Below are 25,969 nucleotides of genomic sequence, written 5' to 3'. Positions count from 1 at the left end.
CTCAGCTTGCCACAGCTGCACAAGCCAGCTCCTTCTTTGTCCGCAACTGCCAGCTGAGGGGCAACTGGGCTCCTTGGGAATATGTAGCTTGCCCACAGCTGCACAGGTGGCAGGGCGTGTAACCTCTGAGCCACTCACTGTGGGGTGATCTTTAGCTGGCCCTTGATACCCAGGAGACACGAGCGGGCATTTGAACTCACAGACTCTGGACTCCCAGCCAGGCTCTCCTCCCCACTGTGCTATACCAGCTGTCGCTATGAAATAAGGCACCTTCAATTTTGATATTTCATTGTCTGCTGGAAACGTTTCTGTTTTGCCAAGCATTTTTAGAGAATTAATTTGATTCAGTGTTGGTCATTTGTTCTGTATTTTATAATTTTATGATGTTTCAATGATTTTATTGTATATTACCATGATAGCCATGTATACAGTAGTTATATTATACACCTCCATTATATATTATATCTATTATATTTATGAGTTGGTGGTTTATAAATACTTTTATAAATAAAATAAATAAGTGGTGGCACTTTGTCCTTCCCATCCTTGGTTCTTGGCATAATACCCAGTTTATTAGGGTCCGTTGACACTCTGACTGTGATGGATTAGTGAATTAGAAAGGGTGATGTTAGATAGATTTTATTTATTTATTTATTAAATTTATTAGTCGCCCATCTGGCTGGCTGTCCAGCCACTCTGGGCAACGTACAAAATAAAAACACAAAAAGGTAAAGGTGTCCCCGCACTTATAGTGTGAGTCGTTTCTGACTCTTAGGGTGACGTCTTGCGATGTTTACTAGGCAGACCGTATATATGGGGTGGGATTGCCAGTTCCTTCCCCGGCCTTTCTTTACCCCCCAGCATATGCTGGGTACTCATTTTACCGACCACGGATGGATGGAAAGCTGAGTGGACCTCGACCCCTTTTACTGGAGATTCAACTTCCTCCTTCCGTTGGAATCGAACTCCAGCCATGAGCAAAGCTTCGGCTGCGTTACCGCCGCTTACATTAAAACATTAAAAATCTCAACAATAATAAAACCTAATTTTGGCCAGGAAAACCAGGCTTCACATCCTTGATCAGCCATGACGTCTCCTGGGTGATCTTGGGCCAGACGCTCTCTGAACCTAGCCTACCTAACAAAAGGACCAGCCCTTTAAGTCTGCTTAGAACCCTGCTCCAGCAGGTGATGTCACTGTTCTTGCTATCAAAACAAGTACCAGAGCGGCACTCCCCTGCCTTCCTGCTATGCTACATCACTGGTGGGAGGCAAGGAGGTACAAGGGATGTATGTCTATGGTCTCTGTGTGAGTGGCTAGCTCCAGAATGAAGCAAAAGCTTCAGCGCAATGCACTCATATCAAGTGCACCTAACTTGATATGAGTCCAGCTCATGAAGAGGTGAGGACCTCTTGACTAATAGTGCTATGCAGAGCTCCCCTCCGCCCAGATCCAAGACCCAGGATCAGACTGGGGCAACCTGGAGATCACCCACCCCACCTAGGAGCTGGCGCAGAATCAATTCAGGGGGCAGGGGAAGAGATGCTATGTACCCCTGACTGAAAGCAGGAGGGTTCAGTCCTGGTGGGGTCTGCTTTGCTAGCACCTTTCCTGCAGGGATCCTGCTTGGGAAGGAGCACTGTGCACCCAGCAGAACCCTTCACTTTCCTGTGGGGAAGGACCTGGCTAAGGACAACCCTGAAGGCAGCAGAATCAGATCCTCCACACACCAGCTAGTGAGTGGATGATGCAATCCTGCTGGGATCTGCTTTGTCAGCATGTTCATTGGGGGACATGTACAGGGGCTGCCTGTCTCTTCTACCCACTTGATCCCCTGCTCCCCAACAGCCCTGGATGGCTCTGTGCAACCTGACCCCACCCATGGCAATTCAGGGCTGTCACAACCCAATTTAGCTGGAGCCTGGATCCCCCCTGAATCGGCCTAATTTGGTTTGAGCTTCAACCGAATCCAGTGTCCAGCCTTATTGTCCGCTATATGGTTAACCTATTTTTTTTTGTTATTATTATGTACATGTTTGATTTTATTTTTGTAAGCTGCCCTGAGTGCCCTATTATAGGGTAGAAGGACGGGATAGAACTATTTTAAATAAATAAATACAAGGCGCTGGCCTTGGCTGCTGCATGCCTAAGTCACCTAAAACAACATTAAAAATAAATACACACACACACAGGGGATAGTAGAATAATTCTTTTTATCCATAAGATAGCAGTGGTGGTCTCTCCGCTGGTAAGGGAGGCGGGGTGGGAAGCAGAGGCCACCGCTCAGATCTTTGCCCAGCAAACCAAGTGCAACCAAGTGAGAGTTGCTAGGAGATGCTCTTTTCCCCTTACAGAACTTTAATCAGAGCAGCTGACTGTTAAACTACTCTGGCCACCAGAGCTCTGTCAGAGGAATAGGAGTCTCCTCTCAGCACCCTTCACAAACTACACTTCCGAGGATTTTTTTCGGAGGCCATGACTGTCGCAAGTGAAATAAAGACCAGGTGTGGGTGTGGCCCCCTAGCCCAGCAGCTGTTAGTCTGGCTTTTAGAACACTGATGGCTCTTACATAGCATACCCATGCTTATAATTGAGTTCAATGCTAAATTTCTTAAATTATTTATTTATTTGTTTGTTTGTTTGTTGAATTTCTATACCGCCCGACTAGCATAGCTCTCTGGGCGGTGTACAACAGAGAAGTATAAATATACACAATAAAATCCTGTAATTCAATACAAAAACATATAAATAAAAATCCACAAAACTAAATCAATTTAAACATATTTAAGGACTAAAATGCCTGAGAATAGAGGAAGGTTTTGACTTGGCGCCGAAAAGATAGCAACGTCGGCATCAAGCACATCTCATCGGGAAGACTATTCCACAGTTCAGGGGCCACCACTGAGAAGGCCCTAGTTCTTGTTACCATCCTGCGAGCCTCCCTATGAGTCGGAACCTGGAGGAGGGCCTTCGATGTTGAACGTAGTGTACGGGCCGGTTCATATCAGGAGAGGCGTTCCAGCAGGTATTGTGGTCCCGCGCCATATAAGGCTTTATAGGTTAAAACCAGCACTTTGAATCTGGCCCGGAAGCATACTGGTAGCCAGTGCAAGCGGGCCAGAACAGGTGTTATATGTTCAGACCGCCTGGTCCTCGTTATCAGTCTGGCCGCCGCATTCTGCACAAGCTGTAGCTTCCGAACCGTCTTCAAAGGCAGCCCTACGTAGAGCGCATTGCAGTAATCCAATCGAGAGGTTACCAGAGCATGGACAACTGAGGTGAGGTCCTCGCTGTCCAGATAGGGGCGTAGCTGGGCCACCAACCGAAGGTGGGAGAACGCATTCCGTGCCACCGAGGCTACTTGAGCCTCAAGTGACAGGGAAGGATCTAAAATTACTCCCAGACTACGAACCCGCTCCTTCAGGGGGAGTGTAACCCCGTCCAGAACAGGGTGGATATCCACCATCTGATCAGAGAAACCTCCCACCAACAGCATCTGAGTCTTGTCTGGATTGAGCCTCAGTTTGTTAGCTCTCATCCAGTCCATTATCGCAGCCAGGCAATGGTTCAGTACATTGACAGCCTCACCTGAAGAGGATGAAAAGGAGAAGTAGAGCTGCGTGTCATCAGCGTACTGATGGCAACGCACTCCAAAACTCCTGATGACTGCACCCAGTGGCTTCATGTAGATGTTAAAAAGCATGGGAGACAGAACTGACCCCTGCGGGACTCCACATTGGAGAGCCCACGGTGTCGAGCAATGTTCCCCAAGCACTACCTTCTGGAGATGACCCGCCAAGTAGGAGCGGAACCACTGCGAAGCTGTACCTCCAACTCCCAACTCCACGAGCCTCTCCAGAAGGATACCATGGTCGATGGTATCAAAAGCCGCTGAGAGATCAAGGAGTATCAACAGAGTTACACTCCCTCCACCCTTCTCCTGACATAGGTCATCATACAGGGCAACCAAGGCTGTCTCAGTGCCGAAACCGGGCCTAAAACCCGATTGAAATGGATCTAGATAATCAGTCTCATCCAATAGCACCAAAATCAGCCAGGCATTTTTTAACTTTTAAACTGCAGAACATGAAGGTCAGAGTATGGGGCAAGGTCAGTAACAGGATTACAGGTACTCTGTGAACATGACTGATTTTTAATTGATTTCAACAAATTTTGAGAACTCTGACAGAAAAAAGTCCAAAAGGGGTCTGGTTTTTTCCTCTCTTTTCACACTTTGAACTGTCAATTCTCTCTTACTGTTTTGTGTATCACCATGAAAATTTAGACGGTTGTTAAGAAAGCATTTCTGAGTTCAGGATTATAAGTTTTGTAAGGTTTTGTTTTGAAATGAGCTTATGGGTAGCATCAGAATGGCATGGTGCTTTCAATTTAACATTGCGGAATGCGAAAAATCCATGCTGACTATAGAATACAGCCACTATCATGGCTTTATAGTATGGAATCTGATCCCAATTTCTACACTCTGATCTGAGCACGGCCTGGTGGATGTGGACAAGAAGTTCACTCCAAATTATAGAGTGAACCAAAATCCTCCCTCATCCCTAGTGAATGCGTGCAGATGTCATGACTCCTGAGATCAACAGTGAACAGGACACCAAGTCGGAGGCTATAGTGTCACTGGCTAAGTAGCCAGATTAGGTTTCTGGATTTGAATCTGATTATCAGGGCCCTGACAACAGAAGATTTATGTAACTTTAAAGTTGACAACAAGGACATTGAACTTGTCAAGGGTTTTCAATATCTCGGCACAGTCACTAACCAAAATGGAGACATTAGTCAAGAAATCAGAAGAAGGCTAGTACTGGGGAGGGCTGCTATGAGAGAACTAGAAAGGGTCCTCAAATGCAAAGATGTGTCACTGAACACCAAAGTCAGGATCATTCAGACCATGGTATTCCAATCTCTATGTATGGATGTGAAAGTTGGACAGAGAAAAAAACAGATAAGAGAAAAATCCACTCATTTGAAATGTGGTGTTGGAGGAGAGCTTTGCAGATACCATGGACTGCGAAGAAGACAAATCATTGGGTGTTAGAACAAATTAAACCAGAACTATCACTAGAAGCTAAAATGATGAAACTGAGGTTATCATACTTTGGACACATTATGAGAAGACAGGATTCACTAGAAAATACAAGAATGCTGGGGAAAACAGAAGGAAAAAGAGGAAGACCAAACAAGAGATGGATTGATTCCATAAAGGAAGCCACAGAGCTGAACTTACAAGATCTGAACAGGGTGGTTCATGACAGATGCTCTTGAAGGTCACTGATTCATAGGGTCGCGATAAGTTGTAATCTACCTGAAGGCACATAACAGCAACAGGGCCCACTGAACCAAGACTGGCAGATAGGGATCACCTGAACCAGATGTCTTGGCACCAGGGCCCATAGAACCAGAGCTAGGATCCTCATGACTACCTTACCATAAGACTGAGGAACCAAGTGCCTCCTACAGAATCCCACCAGTACAATGGCTCAGAAAGCATGCTAAATGGGAGGCCATGGAATGTAGGAGAGCATTCATCTTTAGGCTAGAAGACTGGTCTAGGAGAGATAGACTGAAAGCAGAGACTAAAAAGGCCTCGGTGTACTTCCAACCCTCACTGGAACAGGTAGCTCACTAGAAGCTCTCCATGGTGCTGATTCACTTTGTCCAATGGACTCCTCTGCAGGACCAGAACAGGGCAACCTGGGTGGAAAAATGGTGTGTGCACACATCTGTGAGGGGCGTGGAGGTGACCCACTCGCTTTTTGGCTCCAGACCTTTTTTTGCTCTGATTATCTATCATGGGCCTACAGCCCGACACAATAACCTAAGAATGTGCTCAGTGCAGAGAAGGGGAGGTTCCTGCTCCTTGGCCTGAGGAAACATTTAATCATGTGAGCCTTCACTTGCAGTCTGAACACAGACACAGGTTTACCACCTCAGCCACTGCTTGTGAAAGAACTACATTTCTGTTTTTAAGGAAAAACAGGGCAATGGCTATTATCAAAACTCTCCCTAAGTCCACTTTTCCTTTTATGTACCAACCCAGTCCCAGCATTCGGCATTGGAGGCCCTTCTTCATGTGCCCCCTCCAAAGGAGGTTCAGAGAGTGGCAACATGAGAACAGGCCCCCCATTTGTGGAACACTCTCTTCAGGGAGGTACACCTGGCACCATCATAAACCGTCTTTAGGTGCCAGGCAAAAACATTTTTTCTTCTCCCAAGTATTTGGTTTTGGAGGGCTTCTGTTGTATAGCCTTCCTAAAAAGGGTTGCTCCATCGCCTTATGTACCGTTCTGTTTTTAACTTTTTATATATTTTAAAAATATTTTTCTTTTTTCTTTTAACGTTTTATTAACTGTAAGTTGCTTTGAGTGTTCATATGTGTGTAGAAAAGTAACAAATTTAATAAATAAAATTTTACCCATAATCTCCTCCAGCAAAGTCTACCTCAGACATGACAATATACATGAGCCAATATAGTTTCACTTTATTCCTTATAAAAGCAAAAGGAAATGGAAGAGGCTGAATCAATTGTTTTAATGGTTACATGGGAAAAAGAGGAGGGCCTCTTGACAGGCGAGACCTCCTTGTCAGCCTATTGCATATATGGTAAGAGGTGGATTGCTCAGTGATGAAAGGAAATAAAAATAAATCACAGAAGAAAAATGACGGAAGGAGGGGAACCAGCTTTTTTTAAAAAAAGAAAAGAAAGACATGATAATGGGAGGATAAAATTATAAAGCAAAAGTATAAAAGAAAAAAACTGCACCAAAGGACCACATTACAGGCACTTGCACAAGGCTTCGTGTGTAAACGGTGATGAATGAGCCAAGGGCAATCCTGGGGGTGTCTTCATCCCACTGATGGAAGCTGACAGGAGCAAGGAGGAGAAAGTTATGCTGGCTGTGGATTGTTGATGCGCCCCATGAAGACTGGGAACCCATTATTCTTTGCCAGTGAAAAGAGGAAAGGCTGCTGCACTTCAAAGAAATTGGCTGTGCGCGCCAGGGAGACTGCTGTGGCCGCAGCTGCTTCCACTCCTTCCTCACTTATTTCCAGTACAGCTCTGTGCTGAGCACTGGACACAGCCAGTTCTTCATCCTTAGAGATCCCACACAGATTGGCATCATAGAACAAGCCATAATCTGAAAGAGAAAGTTGGATTTAATGCATACATATCACCTCAGTTGAAACCTGAACTCTCTCTCCTCTTTGGAAATTCACAGGGCAGGAAATGGAGCCAAAACCAGAACTATGTGGGAACAGATTTATTTATTTATTAGATCCTAGCACATGCCTGCAAACTGTGTGACCAGGTTGCTTTCACATTAGAGCATTGTAGTGCTCCCAAGGTAATGTTTTCCCACAATTAGCTAGAGGTGGAATTAAAAAGGAGGTTCCATATAGCACTTAATAGTATTATGTTAACCAGCAATGTCCTTTCCCAAGGCAAAGATTCTTCTATAATGTTTAATTATAACTACTTCTCATTCAACAAAGGTCCCCAGTGACATTAATTAAAAGCTCCTCCTTTGTTATTTTAGCCCATTTTATTGCTTCCTGTTCAGCATGGTTATGGGATTCGTGATGCACTGCACCTTAATTAGTGGTTTTGTTTCCCCCTCTTGTCTCTGAGAGCGAGCTTTATTCTATTTCACATACACAAACATGCAACACCCTCAGAGAAAAAGAAGCCAGCTAATCTGCAGACAGGCACAGGGATCTTTAAATAGTATTTTGCCCATCCGTATTGGATAGGTTGGCACTGTAATTTTTTTATAGCAAAGAAATGGTAATGTGAAGGAACTGGACTTTGTTGTCCTGGGCTGTTAATATGGACTATGCCTTTTTATGGAATACTGTGTATAATATGGGAATGCATGTTTTTATTTCTTTGTTCATTGCGGATTATAGAGTTAACCTGCCTAAATCTCCTGGTCTGGCTGATCACATGACCTGGCCTGTGGTCACAACAATCAAGGGAGTGTAACCGCCACTGAGTATGTGTGGAAAGCCACACCTCAGTCTAGGGCATTCATGGCTTCCTGTGACCTACTGGGGTGGAGCATATGATTGACAGTGAGAGTCTTTATCAAGGGTTAGCCATCCTCCAGTGTTTTAGTTCAAGGCAGGACTCCTGAGATAAGAAGTGTTTAGGCCAAGGTGGATCTCAGTGTGACAAGGAAAAGCTTGGTGAGCCTGGGAGATGGGTAAAAATCAAGAGGAAAGGCTACTACTCAGGAGTAAAATTCTCCTGAGAACTTGGTGAGTTGAGGGACTATTTTAGGTAGGGGAAGTGGATGGCATTTTAGTCCACTTCATTTTGTTGTTTTGCTCCAAAGGGGAATAGGCTGATTTCCTGTCATTTTTGTCTGCATTGCATATCTTTCCTTCAAGTCTCATACTTTTCTTTCCCTTTTAATAAACTCTTCATATGTACATAAATCTGGTGCGGTCTCGCTTTTTTTCCACCACCCATGCCTAAAGCCATAATATTGATCTATCTCAAGACTCTTCAGCAAGATCCCAGGGAAACTGGGGGGCTGTTTGATAAGAGGCAGCCTTCTTAAACTATTTCATTCCTTATCTGGTCGTGGCCAGGGACCCAGAGTGGCTGGGTGCTGGCCATCACAGGTAACAAATCAGGTCTGAAAACACAGAAGGACAACACAAATAACATCATATTATGCAGTGTATTATTAGTACAAATAACACTGTACAATGCAATGCAATGCAGTGATGTTGGTGGCTTTCAGACGACAAACTGACTGTGGGATTCATCTGCCCTATTAACTTTTGTTTAATGGGGAGTCCACGTGACATGGCTATCATCTTGTAACCCTCCCATGTTTTCTCAGTACTTTGGGGGGTGTAGTGGAATAGAGGCACAATCTCTCTGCAGTTGTGGAAAGGGAAATGTTAAACTGAGGCATGGTGGGAGGAGATGACTCTGGGGAAGTTGGAGGACACATTGGGGATGGATGTCTTTCCATTTTCTATTGGCTACTCTGCTTTTCCAGTTGCAGAAACATTTCCTGTTCTGCAGTGCAATGCAAGACAAATCCTTTCTCCAAAACTATCTATTCCAATATTACAATTTTTTTTTATTTTAAAAATGCTTGGGGCTGCTTAATATTCTGGATGGAGGCCATTCTCAAAGAACCCTTAATAAATTGTTTACTCTCCTGGAACAAGCTGTCCTCAACCACCACACTGCAGTTTGTTTTTAAATGAAAGCGAAAGCACAAATTGTACAAAGCAAAGAAATTTTAGTTGTGAAACTGACTAGATAAATCAAGGTGCAAGCTTGAAATTAACTAGAAACATCAAGTGGGCATGCTTCCCTGCTGTGTCCTGAAAATGACTAGAAAATACAAACAGGATTTATAGCCCAATCATCATAATATTTTTTTCACAGGTAAGGCTGCAATCCTCTTGCTTTGTGCTGCAGGCACCAGATTGGAAGTGTGTGAGGGTGGGGTGGGGTGGAGGGCCCCATTTGCTTTTCAGAGCTGTCCAATTGCACTAGAGTGGAATAAAGTAACCATTATTATTTTTTAAAATGGTGTATGGATGCAGAGCCACACAAACAAGCAAACCAAACAGGGTTCTAAAATGGTAGTGAGAAGCAGACAATTCAAACTATAAAAAGAAGAGGTGTGGTGCAACCATGAGGGGTCAGGAGAAAGAAGGGGACAACCTCCCCCCCCCACAGGGCAACATCTGCCCACTGTGTGGATGGAACACAAGGAGATATACTAGGGCTGAGCACAGGCCTCCTGGTCTGCCCCATGGCCCACATCAGTGAACTTCAAGGAGGGCCAATACACCCTGTCCCGACCAGGGTACCACCTCCCCCACCCCAGATCCAAAGCCATTTGGGGGGGTGGGGCTATGGGTTTTATAAACCCTGTTTTAATTTAAAATAGGGTTTAAAATATGGTCAGGAGGGGGGCGGGAAAAGAAGGAGAGGCTGTTTTTCCTCCTCCTCCCCCCATTGAGAGCAAGGGGATGATGCGGTGCTGGTCACTGCTTGTTTGCCAGCAGCTTCTCTGCACATAGGTACTAGCAACACCAGGATGGAATCCTCTTGCTTACCAGCCAATCAGTGAGAGGATTCCATCCTGCCAGGTTCTGTTCCTTTGTGAGCGGCTTCTCTGCATGCAGGGAAGCAGCTGGCAAAGGGGACTTGGATACCGTGCAGGGCTTGAGGAGGCCTGGCGGGGAGAAGGAGTGGTTAGATGGGACAGGCACCTACCTTCTCCCACAAAGAGGTGCCTTTCCCACCTAACCTCCTTCCTGCCCATGCCTGCCTTTCCTTTCTGCCTGACCCCCCAACCCCTGATAGCCCCAACCACTCTGGGCCACCCAACTTGACCCACAGCCCTACTGGGCCAAGGCCCCAATGCCTCTGAATAGCCCTGAATTGGCTTGGGGCTCGGGTGAATCCAGTGCACGGCCCTAGGATACACACACCCCAAAAGTGCTACACTCCTTGAAGTGCAGACGGTGAATAGCAACTCCACCTTTACATTAAAGCAGAAGAGCAATTATTTGGTAGCACTAGGAGCCTTCTGTCTGGAAGCACCCACCATCTAGATTCTCTTCCAAAAATGAGTTAACAAAGAATGCAATTCCAGAAAAAAATGGACAACATGTAGCCAATCAAAGCTTCAGTTGAAGTCCTACATCTGCTGCTTGCTTTGGGACTGTCAAAACAGGAATTGCCAAGCAGCTGGCTGCCTCAATACCTGGCCAATGAATTGCATCTGGATTGGTGTATCACAAGGAGACATGGCTTAGTGGAAGAGCACATGCTTGGCATGCAAAAGGATCCAGGTTCAATTGATATCCTTAAAAGGATCTTGGGTGTTTAAAGCACCAAATGGATTAGGTCCCAAATATCTGAAAAACCGTCTTCTTACTACAGACCCTTTTGGGTGTTGAGATCAGCAGAGAGGTAGTTCCACCACTTTTTGGTAGTTCCACCACCCTCAGGGATGGTGGTGCTCAGAAGAGGGCATTTTCTGTGGCAGCCCCTAAGCTGTGGAACTCCCTCCCCACCGAGGTGTGTCTGGCAACTTCATCATACATCTTTCAGCAAATGCTGAAAACCCATCTCTTTACCCTGGCCTTCGACACCCGAGATGTATGCTTTTAGAACCACCCTATTTTCTGTGATGTTGTTTAGGTTGCTTGTTACCTGCCCTGGGACCTTTGGGTGAAGGACAGGCAACAACAACAACAACAACAAGACTGAGAAATCTCAAAAGACCAGGCTTGCCCTAGTATCAGAGGATCGCTGAAGTGTTCATCCATCTGACAGATCTGGCAGATATAAAAGCAGGGACTGGATGTGACCACTTCTTCATATATGAGAACTTATTCCTGATGCCCTAATTAGCTTTACTTTAGAGATACCTATAGCATTAGCTTCCTTTGTAAGCAAATCTTTCCAGCAGCCTTTGAAGGTTAAAATGTTTTTAAGAAGTGCCACACCAGACATCCATCATGAGAATATCTTTCCCCATTCTTCCCAGTTAAAGCCATTGAGCCAGTCCTCCTCCACGAGCAATGCTGCAAGAGCAGCTTTTTCAGAACAATACAAATGAGCAGGAGTGAGTGAAATATACCTGGGGATTGGACAGGAGATTAGCTCTAGTTCCATCACTCCCTGACATAACCTGTCCTCTACGCTGAAAAGGTGCAATGCTTCCTTGCCTTTAACACATCTCCCACCCCCCAGTTTTGTTTTTCTTACCCATTGCACCAATTATTTCCTTGAGGTTCTGGGAAGAGTCCACCTTGAACTTGGGTAGAGTCACTATGGTAGGTTTGAAAGGGGTGGTCTCCAGCTTGGCCATCATTGACTTGAAGACAGTTGCACTGAGGCGCCACTCCACATCAGAGAGTTTCTGAGACAGGGAGCGAGGCATGATGATGATCAGGCTCATGTTGTCAGACAGCTGCAGCCGGCCAACCTAACAAAGCAAACACCATCAGCCTCCTGCCTTTCTTCCATATTCTCATGCACCCTACTTTAAATGAGCACCCCTCTTCTCCTTTTTGAAAGGCAATGCATCTCCAGCTCAGTCCAGCTGGACTTCCCCAACTTGCTGCTTTCCATTTCTCTTCCCCCTCTCCCTGTGACAGCTGGAAAAAGAAGAAAGGAGCTGCATGGGCTCAACAGGGTGGACAGTGGAGTTAACACTAACAATGCCTATAAGCCTGTTAGGTGTTCATTCTTGTCTTGGATGGGGATAAGTATTGTGTAGTTTTGGGAGACTGCAGTACATTTGTCCTGTATCGTTTTGTTTTAATCCTTATTTGATTATATCAAGTTTTTAAATTAGGATTTTCTGTTTAGTAAATCACCTTGGGACTTCCACTGGTTATGGGAAGCAACTGACAAATTTAAGAAACCAAACCAAACCAGACTAAGCCTTTACAGATGTGGCCCAGTTCCACAGCAAAAGCAATTGTGCAAAGAAAAGCCCAAGGAAGGCACATGGTCACATTGGTGGGAACACTATAGAACAGGAGTATCTTAAGAGTTGAGGGAGTAAGAGCACATCTACACAGTATGTTTCATTCAGTGAGAAACCAGTTTCACTTTTATGGCTTCTCCCTAAGAAACCTGAACACAGTAGTTTTACTAGGGTAGTAAGGTGATTCTTACCACCTTCATAGAACTACAGTTCCCAAGGTTCTTTGGATGGGAGCCCTAACCATGAAGCCAAGCTGATACTAGTTTTTGTTTCTATAGATATGTTATTTGCGTTAAGAACTTACATTGCTTTTTTGTTGTAACCCATCCACACTAATTTTCTTATGGTGGTTGCTTACAGTTCTAAGCAAATGAAAAGGGAACCCTCCCCCATCCCCTCAGGGCGTTACCTTAGCCTGCAAGCTCTGGTCAATGAAGGAGGCCACTGGATATTTCTTACTCATCATCATTAACACCTCGATGGGATCTACGTCTGGGAGGTAGAATTTTTCCTTATTTGTATTTTTAACTTTAAATATGGTCTTCCACTTGGCTGAAAAGATGAAGAGCTTGGATCAGAGACAATTTACTTATTTAGATACAACAAATATGTAAGAGCCCCACTTGAATCAAATGGAAAAGTACACCCTGTCCAGCATCCTGTTCACACAGTGGCCAACCAGAAGCCTCCAGGAAGCTCACAAGCAGGACATGAAGGCATTAGCCTTAGTGGCCATTCCATCACCATATCTTCCATAGTTTAATTATGTGCTGTATGAAGGTGTATGTTCTTTTGTCTTTCCTGACTCTCCTGCTAATAAGTTGCATTGGATGGCCACATGTCTAGTATTACGAGAGACCACCCTATCATAAGGTCACAAAGTGAGTTTGATATATTTGCAGACTAAAAGAAGAAGGGACCATACATCATGTTTAATGAACCCACAATCTAAACTTGCATCTATAGAGGTAATGCTTAAGACAAGTCCCTGAACTTCTCTACCCACTTCTACTCTTTATGTCTTTCACAACCTGGCATCGGGCAAACACATTCTAGTCCATTCTAGTTTCAAGCCTTACCTGTCCCACCCTGGGCTCTGCCAGGTTTGAGGGGCAAGGTGCCCACACAGGAACAAGGGAAACTGCCTCATCCGAGTCAGACCGTTGGCCGATCAAGCTCAGTATTGCCTACATTGACTGGCAACGGCTCTCCAGTGTTTCTCCCAGCCCTATCCGGAGATGCCAGGTACTGACCTTGGGATCTTCTGCATGCAAGGTAGATGCTCTGCCACTGAGCAACATCCCTTCCCTTCCCCTCCAGTTGCTCTCCACCTCCCTGGCTGCTCCACTGCCACCACCCTGCTTTCACCCTCCCCCCTCCAGCTCCCATAGTCCTGGGTGCTCTGCTGCTTCCTCTCCTCCCCTACCAACAGGTCATTCCTCTCTCAGATGACCAGGTGGGCCCCCTTTTCCTTCTTTTTTAAAATTAAAGTTAGTTGGGTGGGCACTTTGCACAGCCAAGTGCCTCCTGCCAAGGCTCCTGCTGCTCCTGCCATCTTCACTTCCCCAGGGTGCCTCTGGGCTGGACTCTGGGGACGTTATGATGGCTGGCATGGCTGAAGTCTCAGCAGGAGGCACTTTGTCATACTGTGCACATGCCATCATCATCTCCATCTCCATCTCCATCATCTCCATCTCCATCTCCATCTCCATCATCTCCATCTCCATCTCCATCTCCACCATCTCCATCTCCACCATCTCCATCTCCATCTCCACCATCTCCATCTCCACCATCTCCATCTCCATCTCCACCATCTCCATCTCCACCTCCACCATCTCCATCTCCACCATCTCCATCTCCACCTCCACCATCTCCATCTCCACCATCTCCATCTCCACCATCTCCACCTCCACCACCTCCACCATCTCCACCATCTCCACCATCTCCACCATCTCCACCACCTCCATCATCTCCACCTCCATCATCTCCACCTCCATCATCTCCACCTCCATCATCTCCACCTCCATCATCTCCACCTCCATCATCTCCACCTCCATCATCTCCACCTCCATCATCTCCACCTCCATCATCTCCACCTCCATCATCTCCACCTCCATCATCTCCACCTCCATCATCTCCACCTCCATCATCTCCACCTCCATCATCTCCACCTCCATCATCTCCACCTCCATCATCTCCACCTCCATCATCTCCACCTCCATCATCTCCACCTCCATCATCTCCACCTCCATCATCTCCACCTCCATCATCTCCACCTCCATCATCTCCACCTCCATCATCTCCACCTCCATCATCTCCACCTCCATCATCTCCACCTCCATCATCTCCACCACCATCTCCACCACCATCTCCTCCACCATCTCCTCCACCATCTCCTCCACCATCTCCTCCACCATCTCCTCCACCATCTCCTCCACCATCTCCTCCACCATCTCCTCCACCATCTCCTCCACCATCTCCTCCACCATCTCCTCCACCATCTCCTCCACCATCTCCATCTCCTCCCATCATCTCCATCTCCTCCCATCATCTCCATCTCCATCATCATCATCTCCATCTCCATCTCCATCATCATCATCATCTCCATCATCATCATCATCTCCATCATCATCATCATCTCCATCATCATCATCATCTCCATCTCCATCATCATCTCCATCTCCATCATCATCATCATCTCCATCATCATCATCATCTCCATCATCATCATCATCTCCATCATCATCATCATCTCCATCTCCATCATCATCTCCATCATCATCTCCATCATCATCTCCATCATCATCTCCATCATCATCTCCATCTCCATCATCATCTCCATCATCATCATCATCTCCATCATCATCATCATCTCCATCATCATCATCATCTCCATCATCATCATCATCTCCATCATCATCTCCATCATCATCTCCATCATCATCTCCATCATCATCTCCATCATCATCTCCATCATCATCTCCATCATCATCTCCATCATCATCTCCATCATCATCTCCATCATCATCATCATCGGATGTGGCAGGGACTAGCATCTGGCCCAGTATGTGACTATGTTTCTTCCCTCTGCCCTCATCAACTGTCTCTGGCTTACACCCAAAAGTCTAGTCCCAACAGAGCCACTGGAAATTTGGGAGCCCTTTTTTCCTTTGTAGTTAACAAATACATTGCTTTATATTCCAGCAGAAATCTCCAAGGAATTTACATATACCAACAAAAAAGAATCTATATAAAAAACACAGTACAAATTCCACAGTTAGAATTAAACAACAGTACTCCTAATTCCACATATTAAGCAACAGACCTAAGCAACAATAAATATCTCAAAACAGTGTACATATGTAAAATAAATAAGAGCTACAAAAAAAGAGATCCAAATGTTTGCCAAGTAACCTAACTGAAAGTGTGTGTTCCTGGTTCAAACTAGATGCCACAATCCTTTATCATTCTTTTGCAAAATTAATTTTGATCTTGTGGCAGTACCCAAAGGTCAAACTACAGTTTTGATGAATGTAGGATGCCCTGAAAGACACAGCAGAAAAATGTATATGAGAAGTGATGGGCCCCTATGAGATGCAATGGCGAGGGGCAAAGGGGCCTTCTTTGAATCTCCCTGAGGAGTTGAATGTCCAAGTAAGGAAACCAGAGGTGAGCATCTGGCTTTGGGTGAGCACTCTCTCTGGGTAAGACATTGGGGGCAGGGGGCCCTAGGAGCTTCCTACTTACAGTGGAAGTAGACAGCATTGAGAAGCACCATCTGGACATCCGAATCGAGCTCGTCCACAAGCGTCTTGATCTTCCCGTTAGTAACTTTGCTCACCCACGCATTGATGTCAAGCACAGCCTGGTTGCTGTTATTAGTAATGTGAGCCAGCTTGGTTTGATAGAAACTCTGTGTCAGGTTGAGGAAATCACTTTCCAAGGTGAGAGCTGCACAACAAAAAAACCAAAGACAGAAAAATACTCCCTCAAGACATATTCCAGGTTCTTGTGGGATATCTTTACTGTTCTCCGTAAGCCAATGAAAGAGTCAGGCATATAGCCAGGTTGTAGCAGTGGCTATCACTCCTGTGGAGCACACAGACATTTCCAGGAATGGCATGTATGGTGGAGCTGCGGAGCTGCCTTCCTGGTGTTGCTGATTTGGATGGGACTGGTGGCAGGGCAGGTGCAAGGTTTGTGCTGTGTAGTTTCACCAGCAGGACCATCAATCCAACAGTCTCACTAGTGCAGCTGTATAGCCCTAGCCTCCAACAGTCACGCTGCCTGTGTTCGCCTGATCTTGCCGTTGCCTTGTCCCATCCAGGTAAGCAGCAACGATGACAGTGTCAAGAGAGCAGTTCTGCCCTACCACACGTGCCACTCTTGAACATTTCCCCACCACATTTTCACAATTCAGCCATTCATTTAAAAGATAGAATTGGTGGTTAACAGCCACAACTAATTCAGGCATGATGTTTCGTGCTCATGGATGATTTTTTTTTTTTAGGTTTACATGGGTGCCTATATGTGGGAATGTTACATAGGAACAGATTGCCCATATAACTTCTTGTACCCAAAATCTGTTCAATAGCAGCAGTACTAACTAGGATCTGTGCAAGCTCCAGTTCTCATGGAGTATCTGCATATATAGGTGTTCACAAAAAACAAGGCTGTGAACATAAAAATGCTGCATTAGAATAAATCCAGAGATGTTACTTGAAGAAGAGAGGAGATAAGCATCGTGATTTAAATTAACCCATCCTGGGGAAAGTTTTTCATTCCTGCCCTGCAGCCATTGTTCAGGCTGCAGGTTTGGGATGTTCCTCAGGGTAGACTGGACAGGAGTTTATCTTCACTTCAGTAGGAGGATGTTTAATTCAGTGGTAACCACAAGAGACTGAACATCTGACTGAACGTCTCATTCTTCCTATTACAGAGTCATTTCAATGAGTTCAGTATTATGATCTGCAGTAAGTGGTTTAAGGATTAAGCTATAATCCACAAATGGAGAACATTTCAACTATATTCCACAATTATAAACTCAATTGCAACTCCAGATGGAAAGTGTTTTCCATATCAAAACACAAATATCTCTCTGCAAATCAAATCTCACCTGACAGAAGGCAGTGCATGGGAATCTTGAAACTAGCAGTTTACTCACTTGGTTGGAAAAACATTGCATTGGTGGAGGTCAAGGCCTTTGATTTTTGGAGGGTTTCCAGCATTTTGTGGACACACGTGAATCCTTCAGGATAGAAGAGCAGCTTCTCAAGACGGTCCTTGGTTTCATCACAGGCTCCTGCATGGCAAAGGCAGGGTTGTAGGGAGAAGGCATGTGTCATTGTGTAGGCTGAGACTTTCTTTTAGCAAGGTATATGTTAAGGAGCGGGTGACCTCTGTTCCCTAATGAAGAGCCTTCACATTTTGTTAATAGCCATCTTCACCATGAAAATTATTTCCTGATCCCCCTCAAGTATAAATCATAGGCTTAATTCTGAGGCCTGATTCAAATGCTATATTTGCAGTAGGGTTGCCTCTTCCCTGTAGTTGACTCCCATGTCACAAAGGTAACTTTAGAAGTTGTGCATCACTACCTGCACAAGTGTCACCATCCCCACACCACTAATGGAACAGCTAACGCTGTTGTGAGTAGTGTTAACATGTGATCTTGTCCAAGACAGAACTTCAAACTAATGTGACATGGAAGCTAACCATGGAGGAATGTCAATCATGCCAATGTTTGAACCAGCCTTCATGTTACCATAGCAATGTGGTTGCAGCAATCACATCTTTTGCATCCCTGATAACGTTTGAAATAGGGAGGTTGGGCAGATGGCATAATTATTTCCCACACCTGCACTACTATATGTTATTTCAGTTATCTGCCTTTCCCACAGAGTCTCTTTGTTACCAGAGCAGTGTAGAAGATAGCCTGGAGGAATGAGCAGCAACAATTCTTCTAAGATAACGTAAGAACCAGGCAACAGAGGGTTCATTTTGTAACACTCACATATGTTCCTAGGATAGGGCTGAACAGAGCAAAAGGAAAGTTAGCAAAAGAAAAGGGAGGGAACTGATCAAAAAGAGCCACAATTTGATTTTCAAAGAACCAAAGCACAGTTTTGATCAAGAATAAATTTAGATGATATTTCCATTAATTCTTATTAAAAACCTTCAGCACAGAGGAAGGTACTTGGCATCCTAGCACAATGACACATCCTGGAGAAAGGCAGGAGGAGTCCAAACCTCTTCTTGAAATAGTCTATGCTTACCTACGGAGACCTAGCTCATTTTTTAAGAACTAAATACCTTAGGTTTGAATGCATGTGCCATGTGGTGTGTGTTTGTGTGCATGTTTGGTTTTGATTGCACTGGGGTGAAAAGATATAGGGCTCCTTGCATGCTGTGTTCCTTGTAAAGATCACTGCCACACAATGACCAATACCCTTTTTGGGATGGGAATGTTGAGAGGAACTGGTGGGACAACTTCAGATGGGCTTGAAGGATACAGATTATCTGGGCCCTTTTCAATCTGACTTCAAGCCTGGATATGGCACTCAACTGGGAGAGACAATTTTACTGGGAGAGACACAGGACAAGTGAGATCCCATTGATTCTCCTGGACCTCTTGGAGGGTTTTGATACTATTCTGTTAAAGAGAATTGGGCAAGACAGAGACAGAGGTAAGACTGGGGAAAGAAACAAAAGGACAGGAGACCTATACCGGAGGAAGTGGACAAAACCAGTAGAAACTCCTTTAGGGAGGACTGGGCCAGATGTCCAGTGGCGAGAGAGAACTTATAAAAACTGAAAAAGGCATCCTGGGAGTCCTATGATGAGAAGGACCTTTAGTTCTTTGGGTACATGAGGGGCTGGAGATCCACAAGGTGAAGCTGAGAAGGAAGGAATGTGCTGGACCTCTGAAGATATCATTTAGGGAAATAGTAATAATAATAATAATAATAATAACAACAACAACAACAACAAATCAGGCATCTGGCATGTGCTGCAATTGCTCATTGCAAGAGAAACAATCATGCTGCATAAATCTTGATATACAGGTATGCCCATATTTCTACACAGAGATTATCTCCATGTAAAAGAAAAAATTAACAGATCCAGAGGTCTTAAGCTTGTAGCAATCATGTACATACTTGAAGGCATAGCCTTACCTAGCAAAAGGTTGGAGAACATTGTTGCAATGCTGAAGGGTGAGAAGATCAAGTTAGAGTCACGATTTTCATGTCGGATTACTGTTTTATAGAGCTCCACAGCAAATGTAGTTAGAGCCTCAAACAACATCTCTTTGTCCTCTGAAGTGGAATTGGTGCATGAAGCCCATGGATTAATGCCTGGTTGGCACTGTTTGGATATGCAAGTGGCATTTATGGTTTCGTCTGCTGTTGTCAGAGTTGTGGCAGGCTCTGCCGTGGCTGAGGCTCTGGCAGGCAGCTCTGTAGCATCCAGACATTCCAGGACATCGTCCTCAAAGACGCTGGTCTGTTTACATCCAGTAACAGTACCCTTTTCTTCCCTTACTTTTTTGTTAGCTTCCTTTTCCGCAGGACTCCCTTCTTTTTGTCTATCTTCTTCTCCCAGCTTCTCCATAGCATTATCATGACTCTTATCTGAAGTCACCTGTCAAATAGAGTTAGGAATATACTGTAATAGTTAGTTATTATTTAGACCATTTCTATACTGATTAATATATAAAAATATCTCTAAGTGGTGTACAGAAAAATAAACTATGACAAAAACACACAATTAAAACACCAGGGCAAATTACTAATAAATACATACTGAGATAATTTCCTTCTTCTGACACACCGCCCCACTTGCCACCTCTCAGACTTCTGGCTCTCACCTAGAACTCCACCTATCCATCTTGGCTCTCACCCAGGGCCCAAACAAACTCACATAACACCCCCCTCCCCAAAAAAATCTCACAACAAAGAAGGTTCTTGGAACCTGCTGATGTCACCCTAGTTTCTCACGTAGGGTTGCTTTTATGGGGAGGCATCAAGCCTGATGGAGCTTCCTCAGGCTGACCATAGCTATACCCCATTCAGCACTCTGCTGTCCTGTCCAGTTCCAGACTACAGCAGATGTAGTTGGATGAGTTTCCCGGGCAGTCCAAGGGAAGGCGAATAGGACAGCCCTCTACTCCCAGGTCTTTCACTGTCCTCTCACTTCTTCCAGCTGTTTAACATGGGTTAACAACATACTGCTATTAAGCTGGTGCTGTCATCATGAGCTACAAAGGCAAGAGTGTTATGCACGTCTTTCTGGTTCTTAATCACTATTGCTTGTCACTGGAGTTTCTTTCTTTAACCAGAACCTGTTCAGATATTCTTGGGTTCTTTTTCTAAAGCGAATAATTCAATAGTTATTGGCAGCTAAAATTTAGAGCTAGGTTTTGGGACCAGAAGTAAAGATAAAGGAACTACTTCCCATTCTAATCCAGATTAACAATCATACCATCTTGGCGAAAACCTGCCAGAACAATGCCATAAGTCGATTGTTTGTGGGTAAATATGGCTCAGATTCTTCAGTCTCAGCTTCTATTATGTTGGCATCAGTCATCACCTCCTTGATGCAAAAAGTCATAGAGAAATAAATCCCCATTAGATAAGTCTTTGTTCTCCAGTTTATAATAACGAGTAATTATGCTTCTCTCTCTCAATCAGAAGCAGTGTTGCGATCCGATTGGGTTCTAGCTCTAAAATGCATAATTTAATCAGTAGAGGAAGGCATGGCGGGGTGATGACACTCATCTGACCTCCAGTCATCCATGCCACTGCTGCATACCATGATGGAGAGGGGTAGGTGGTGGCAACGTCACAGCAGTGCAGACTCACTGGTGGGAGCACTGGGTTGGCTCTACTGGTGTGTTCACACTGCACCAGCAGCTGCAACTTGGGTGACTGGAGGTCAGGTGAGAGCCCCCGCCCCATCCCACTGTCTGCTACTGAATTTAACAGGGGTTGGCGGCTAAAATTCAAATATGTCTGTTTGGACCAGTAGTGTGTGTGTGTGTGTGTGTTATGTGCCTTCAGGTCGATTACAACTTATGGCAACCCTATGAATTAGCGACCTCCAATAGCATCTGTCATGAACCACCCTGTTCAGATCTTGTAAGTTCATGTCTGTGATTTCCTTTATGGAATCAATCCATCTCTTGTTTGGTCTTCCTCTTTTTCTACTCCCTTCTGTTTTTCCCAGCATTATCATCTTTTCTAGTGAATCCTGTCTTCTCATTATGTGTCCAAAGTATGATAACCTCAGTTTCATCATTTTAGCTTCTAGGGATAGTTCTGGTTCTAACACCCAATTATCTGTCTTTTTCGTGGTCCATGATACCCGCAAAGCTCTCCTCCAACACCACATTTCAAATAAGTTGATACTTCTCTTATCCACTTTTTTCACTGTCCAACTTTCAAATCTATATATAGAGATTGGGAATACCATGGTCTGAATGATCCTGACTTTAGTATTCAGTGATACAACATTGCATTTGAGGACCTTTTCTAGTTCTCTCATAGCTGCCCTCCCCAGTCCTAGCTGCCTTCTAATTTCTTGACTATTGTCTCCATTTTAGTTAATGACTGTGCCAAGGTAATCCTTGACAAGTTCAATATCCTCATTTTCAACTTTAAAGTTATGTAAGTCTTGTTATTACTTTAGTCTTTTTGACGTTCAACTGTAGTCCTGCTTTTGTGCTTTCCTCTTTAACTTTCATCAGCATTCATTTCAAATCAACACTAGTTTCTGCGAGTAGTATGGTATCATCTGAATATCTTAAATTATTGATATTTCTCCCTCCTATTTTCACACCTCCTTCATCTTGGTCTAATCCTGCTTTCCCTATGATATGTTCTGTGTATAGATTAAATAAATGGGGTGATAAAATACACCCCTGTCTCACACCTTTTCTGATGGGGAACCAATCGGTCTCTTCATATTCTGTCCTTACAGTAGGCTCTTGTCCAGAGTATAGGTTACGCATCAGAACGATCAGGTGCTGTGGCACCCCTATTTCTTTTAAAGCATTCTATAGTTTTTCGTGATCTACACAATCAAAGGCTTTGCTGTAATCTATAAAGCACACAGTTATTTTCTTCTGAAATTCTTTAGTCCATTCCATTAACCAACGTATGTTTGCAATATGATCCCTGGTACTTCTTCCCTTTCTAAATCCAGCTTGAAGACTGGCATTTCTCACTCCATATATGGTAAGAACCTTTGTTGTAGAATCTTGAGTATTACTTGCATGGACTATTAAGGCAATAGTTTGATAATTACTGCATTCCCTGGGATCCCCTTTTTTTGGACTTGGGATATATATTGAAGGCTTCCAGTCTATGGGCCATTGCTTTCATTTCCATATTTGTTGACAATTTTTTGTCAAAACTGGGCACATTCAGTCTCAGTAACCTGTAGCAACTCTATTGGTATGCCATCTATTCCTGGTGATTTGTTTCTTCCAAGTATTTTAAGAGCAGCTTCCACATCACATTCCAAGATTTCTGGTTTGTCATCATACAGTTCCTCCATGAATGAATTTGTCATCCTTGCATCTTTTATATAGTTCTTCATTGTATTGCTTCCATCTTCCTTTTATTTTATCTCAGTCAGTCAGTGTATTCCTCTGTTGATTATTCAGCATCCCTACTCTCAGTTTAAATTTTCCTTTAATTTCTCTTATCTTTTGGAATAAAGCTCTTGCTCTACCTTTTTTATTATCCTCTTCTATTTCTATAAAATAGTTGTTGTAATAGTTTTCTTTGTCCCTACGTAGTAGTCGCTGTATTATTGCATTTAGGGTTCTGACCATGTTCTGTCTGCTTTTGCTTTTGCTTTCCTTCTCTCTTTAACCATTTTAAGAGTTGCATCCATCATCTATTGATGACTAGTAGTAGGATGACATAATTTCCATTCTAATCTGTATGATCAGCCACACCTTCTGCTCCAGCAATCTGCCTTCGATTGTAGTGCATAAGTGCCCATAGCTCTTTGCAGCTTTGATTCTTCATTTTCATCATCCTGGAAGGGAAGAGGGATCCCAGATTCCTTTATTCTGCCATCTGCAATCTCCCTTATCAGCAGCCATCCCCAATCTGGGGCCCTCCAGATGTTTGGGGCTACAAAATCAGCTTACGCTTATCTATCCATCCATCCATATAATATTTTTGTAAGTTGTGACACCATCACGCAGCATGAAGGCAGCATTCCATGGGGATGGGGTGCCGGCTGGTGAGCAGCAGGCGTGAGGCAAGCAAGGGCGGCAGATCAGCGGGCAAATGAGGCGGGCATGAGGTGAGCAAGTAAGCAAGGTGGGAGAGCGAGGTGGCCTGGGCAAGCTCTGCTGTTGCTGTCTCCACCGCACTTTCCTGACAGCCTCAGTGGCACAAGGCAAGGAGGAGGAAGCAGCAGGAGAGAAGGAAGGTTGCTGAGGCGCTGCCCAGGTCATTCCCCACTGTTCCTGTGTCACTTGCTTCAGCCGGCTGCCTCCCTCCCTCCTCCTCCTCACAGGAGAAGGTCTAAAGGGGAGGAGAGGAGAAAGCTTAATGCCCTGTTTGGGGGGGGGAGAGAGAAGATGTTTAGCGACTTGTTTGGGGGGGGGGAGGACGATCTGTTTGGGAGTACCCCTGTGTGTGTGTTTGTGTCTGGAAGTTTCAGGGGGGATTGGGAGTCCCTTGGTGTGTTGTGTTTGGGAGTCCTTGTGGGAAGGTGAGGAGTCCCTGTGTGTGTGCGTTTGTGCACGTGTGCAGGGCCACTCCTTCTCCCTCCCTCCCTGCCAACCCCTCTCTCTCTCTCCCTCCTTGCCCAGCGGGCTGCAGACAGAGGAGCAGATTGCTTTCTTCAGTGGTTTGAAATGATAGCTTGCAGAGGTTTAAATCCTCCCCTTGGTAAGGGTATTTCAGGCAGGTGGGAATTGTAATTGTAGAATCACCGAGTTAGAAGCAAGGCCAGCAGAAGACATTTTGCTGCCTGAAACAATAATAAGTCCAAGTCCAAGGTGCGCAAGTACCCAAGGCTGGGCAAATTATTTTGGCACCTGAGGCAGCACAGCACACAAGAACCCCTTCTCCTCTCAGGCAGTCAAGATGCAATAACAAGTTAAATAAATAACCCTTTTCTGCCTTTTCGTGACATCCCAAACCAATTGCTTAAGGCGATCACTCCATTCCATGTAATTGTAGCAGAGCTGGCCTTACTTGGAAGGAGTGCCGCAGATCATCTAGTCCAACCCTGTGCTCATGCCAGTAACCCACACAACAACATCCTTTTTAGTGTTGTTTACTTATACCTCTATAATGGGTGCAAAGAGCTTCTACTCACCCATGAGAAACTTGGTATCAGAGTTGTGGCCAGGTATATGAGGATCAGCCAGGTCTTCATGGTGGCAAAGAGGCTGCTAGACAAAGACACGTGTTTAATTCCCCAAAGAAGATGAATGCACTTTCTCCCTGCCTCCTCCAACCTTCCCTCCTTACACGGGTACTAACGCAGTTCCTCACTAGGGGAATTCTGAAGAGTACATCAACTCCAGCCAGCTGTTTCCTCCCTGTGGCAGCTAATTCCTTGCTCCCCTTCTCTGGCTGCCTGCAGGCTCCTCTCTCCCATTTTTCGCAATCTCTGGTCACATGTCTAAAGAAAACATTAGTTTCACTATCTTCAGGGGAATTCCATTTCCCCAGCTCCTCTGGCTGAAAGGAAATTGTTAGAAGATGTGGTGAAATAAGGAAACTGTCAAAGGAGTGGAGGGGGGGCGGACATAAGAATTTGTCAAATGGAAAATAAATAAGAGTTCAAGAAATTACCTTCTCTGTGGGGTGTTCTTTAAGGTATAGGACCCAACTGTTGTGACACATCCTTATCTAGAGCTGCTTTCAGAGTAGAGCATGGGGGATGGAAAGCAGGGGACCTTATATCCCATTGGTTGGCTGCAGGCAATAGCCAGTTAAAAATTAAGAACGATTGATTCCCCAATAGATGAGAATTCCTGTAAATCGTGAGAGGGGAAATGGGTATAGGTCAGCCTGGGGATAAACAGGGTTTTATTCATTTGTGGGGGGAGCGTAGGAAGGCAAAAGAATATTGAGCCATGGCTGCCAATGTTATTAGGGAAATATTTCAGCACAAAGCCCTGTTTAGACCCTCTTGCTAAATTATGTGGGAGGAAAAATAAGACCTATTCATCAGACCAGGTTCTATATGGTTTTAGGATATCGTATGCCAGAGAGTGGAATGATAATTTTAAGATCTAATATATTTGATATGGAAATTTTAGGAGCAATTGTGTATAATAAGGTTCTGTAATTATGAAAGATGGAGAGAAATTTATAGAAGTATTTGATGATTGGAAGTTGGTTACTCAATATATTAAGAACATATTAGGAATTTCAGGGATGGGAATTGGTTTTAGGTAGTATATATGATTAAGCAACTTCCTCAAAGTAGCG

General features: G+C 44.6%; 1 protein-coding gene across 5 annotated transcripts; it reads right to left on the bottom strand.

Annotated features, from left to right (window-relative positions):
• Positions 1–6,479: 6,479 nt before the first annotated feature.
• SERPING1 (serpin family G member 1) lies at positions 6,480–25,427 on the bottom strand. Of its 5 annotated transcripts, none has more exons than XM_061609640.1 (9): positions 25,328–25,427; positions 24,846–24,918; positions 20,982–21,092; positions 19,676–20,141; positions 17,665–17,802; positions 16,248–16,451; positions 12,910–13,052; positions 11,774–11,993; positions 6,480–7,157 (listed from the first exon to the last, which is right to left on the bottom strand). In XM_061609640.1, the coding sequence occupies exons 2-9, from the start codon at positions 24,903–24,905 to the stop codon at positions 6,907–6,909; spliced, it is 1,593 nt and encodes a 530-aa protein (XP_061465624.1). In that variant the 5' UTR covers positions 24,906–24,918; positions 25,328–25,427; the 3' UTR covers positions 6,480–6,906. The 5 variants fall into 5 exon arrangements, with proteins under 5 accessions (XP_061465624.1, XP_061465625.1, XP_061465622.1 ...); XM_061609641.1 differs by having other exon boundaries at positions 24,846–24,921; positions 25,328–25,416; XM_061609638.1 differs by lacking the exon at positions 25,328–25,427 and adding an exon at positions 25,025–25,147 and having other exon boundaries at positions 24,846–24,921.
• Between the last annotated feature and the right edge of the window lie 542 nt (positions 25,428–25,969).

Source organism: Rhineura floridana, chromosome 2 (genome assembly GCF_030035675.1).
Source record: "Rhineura floridana isolate rRhiFlo1 chromosome 2, rRhiFlo1.hap2, whole genome shotgun sequence".
Classification (NCBI taxonomy): domain Eukaryota; kingdom Metazoa; phylum Chordata; class Lepidosauria; order Squamata; family Rhineuridae; genus Rhineura; species Rhineura floridana.
This window is presented reverse-complemented; position numbering and strand designations above follow the sequence as displayed.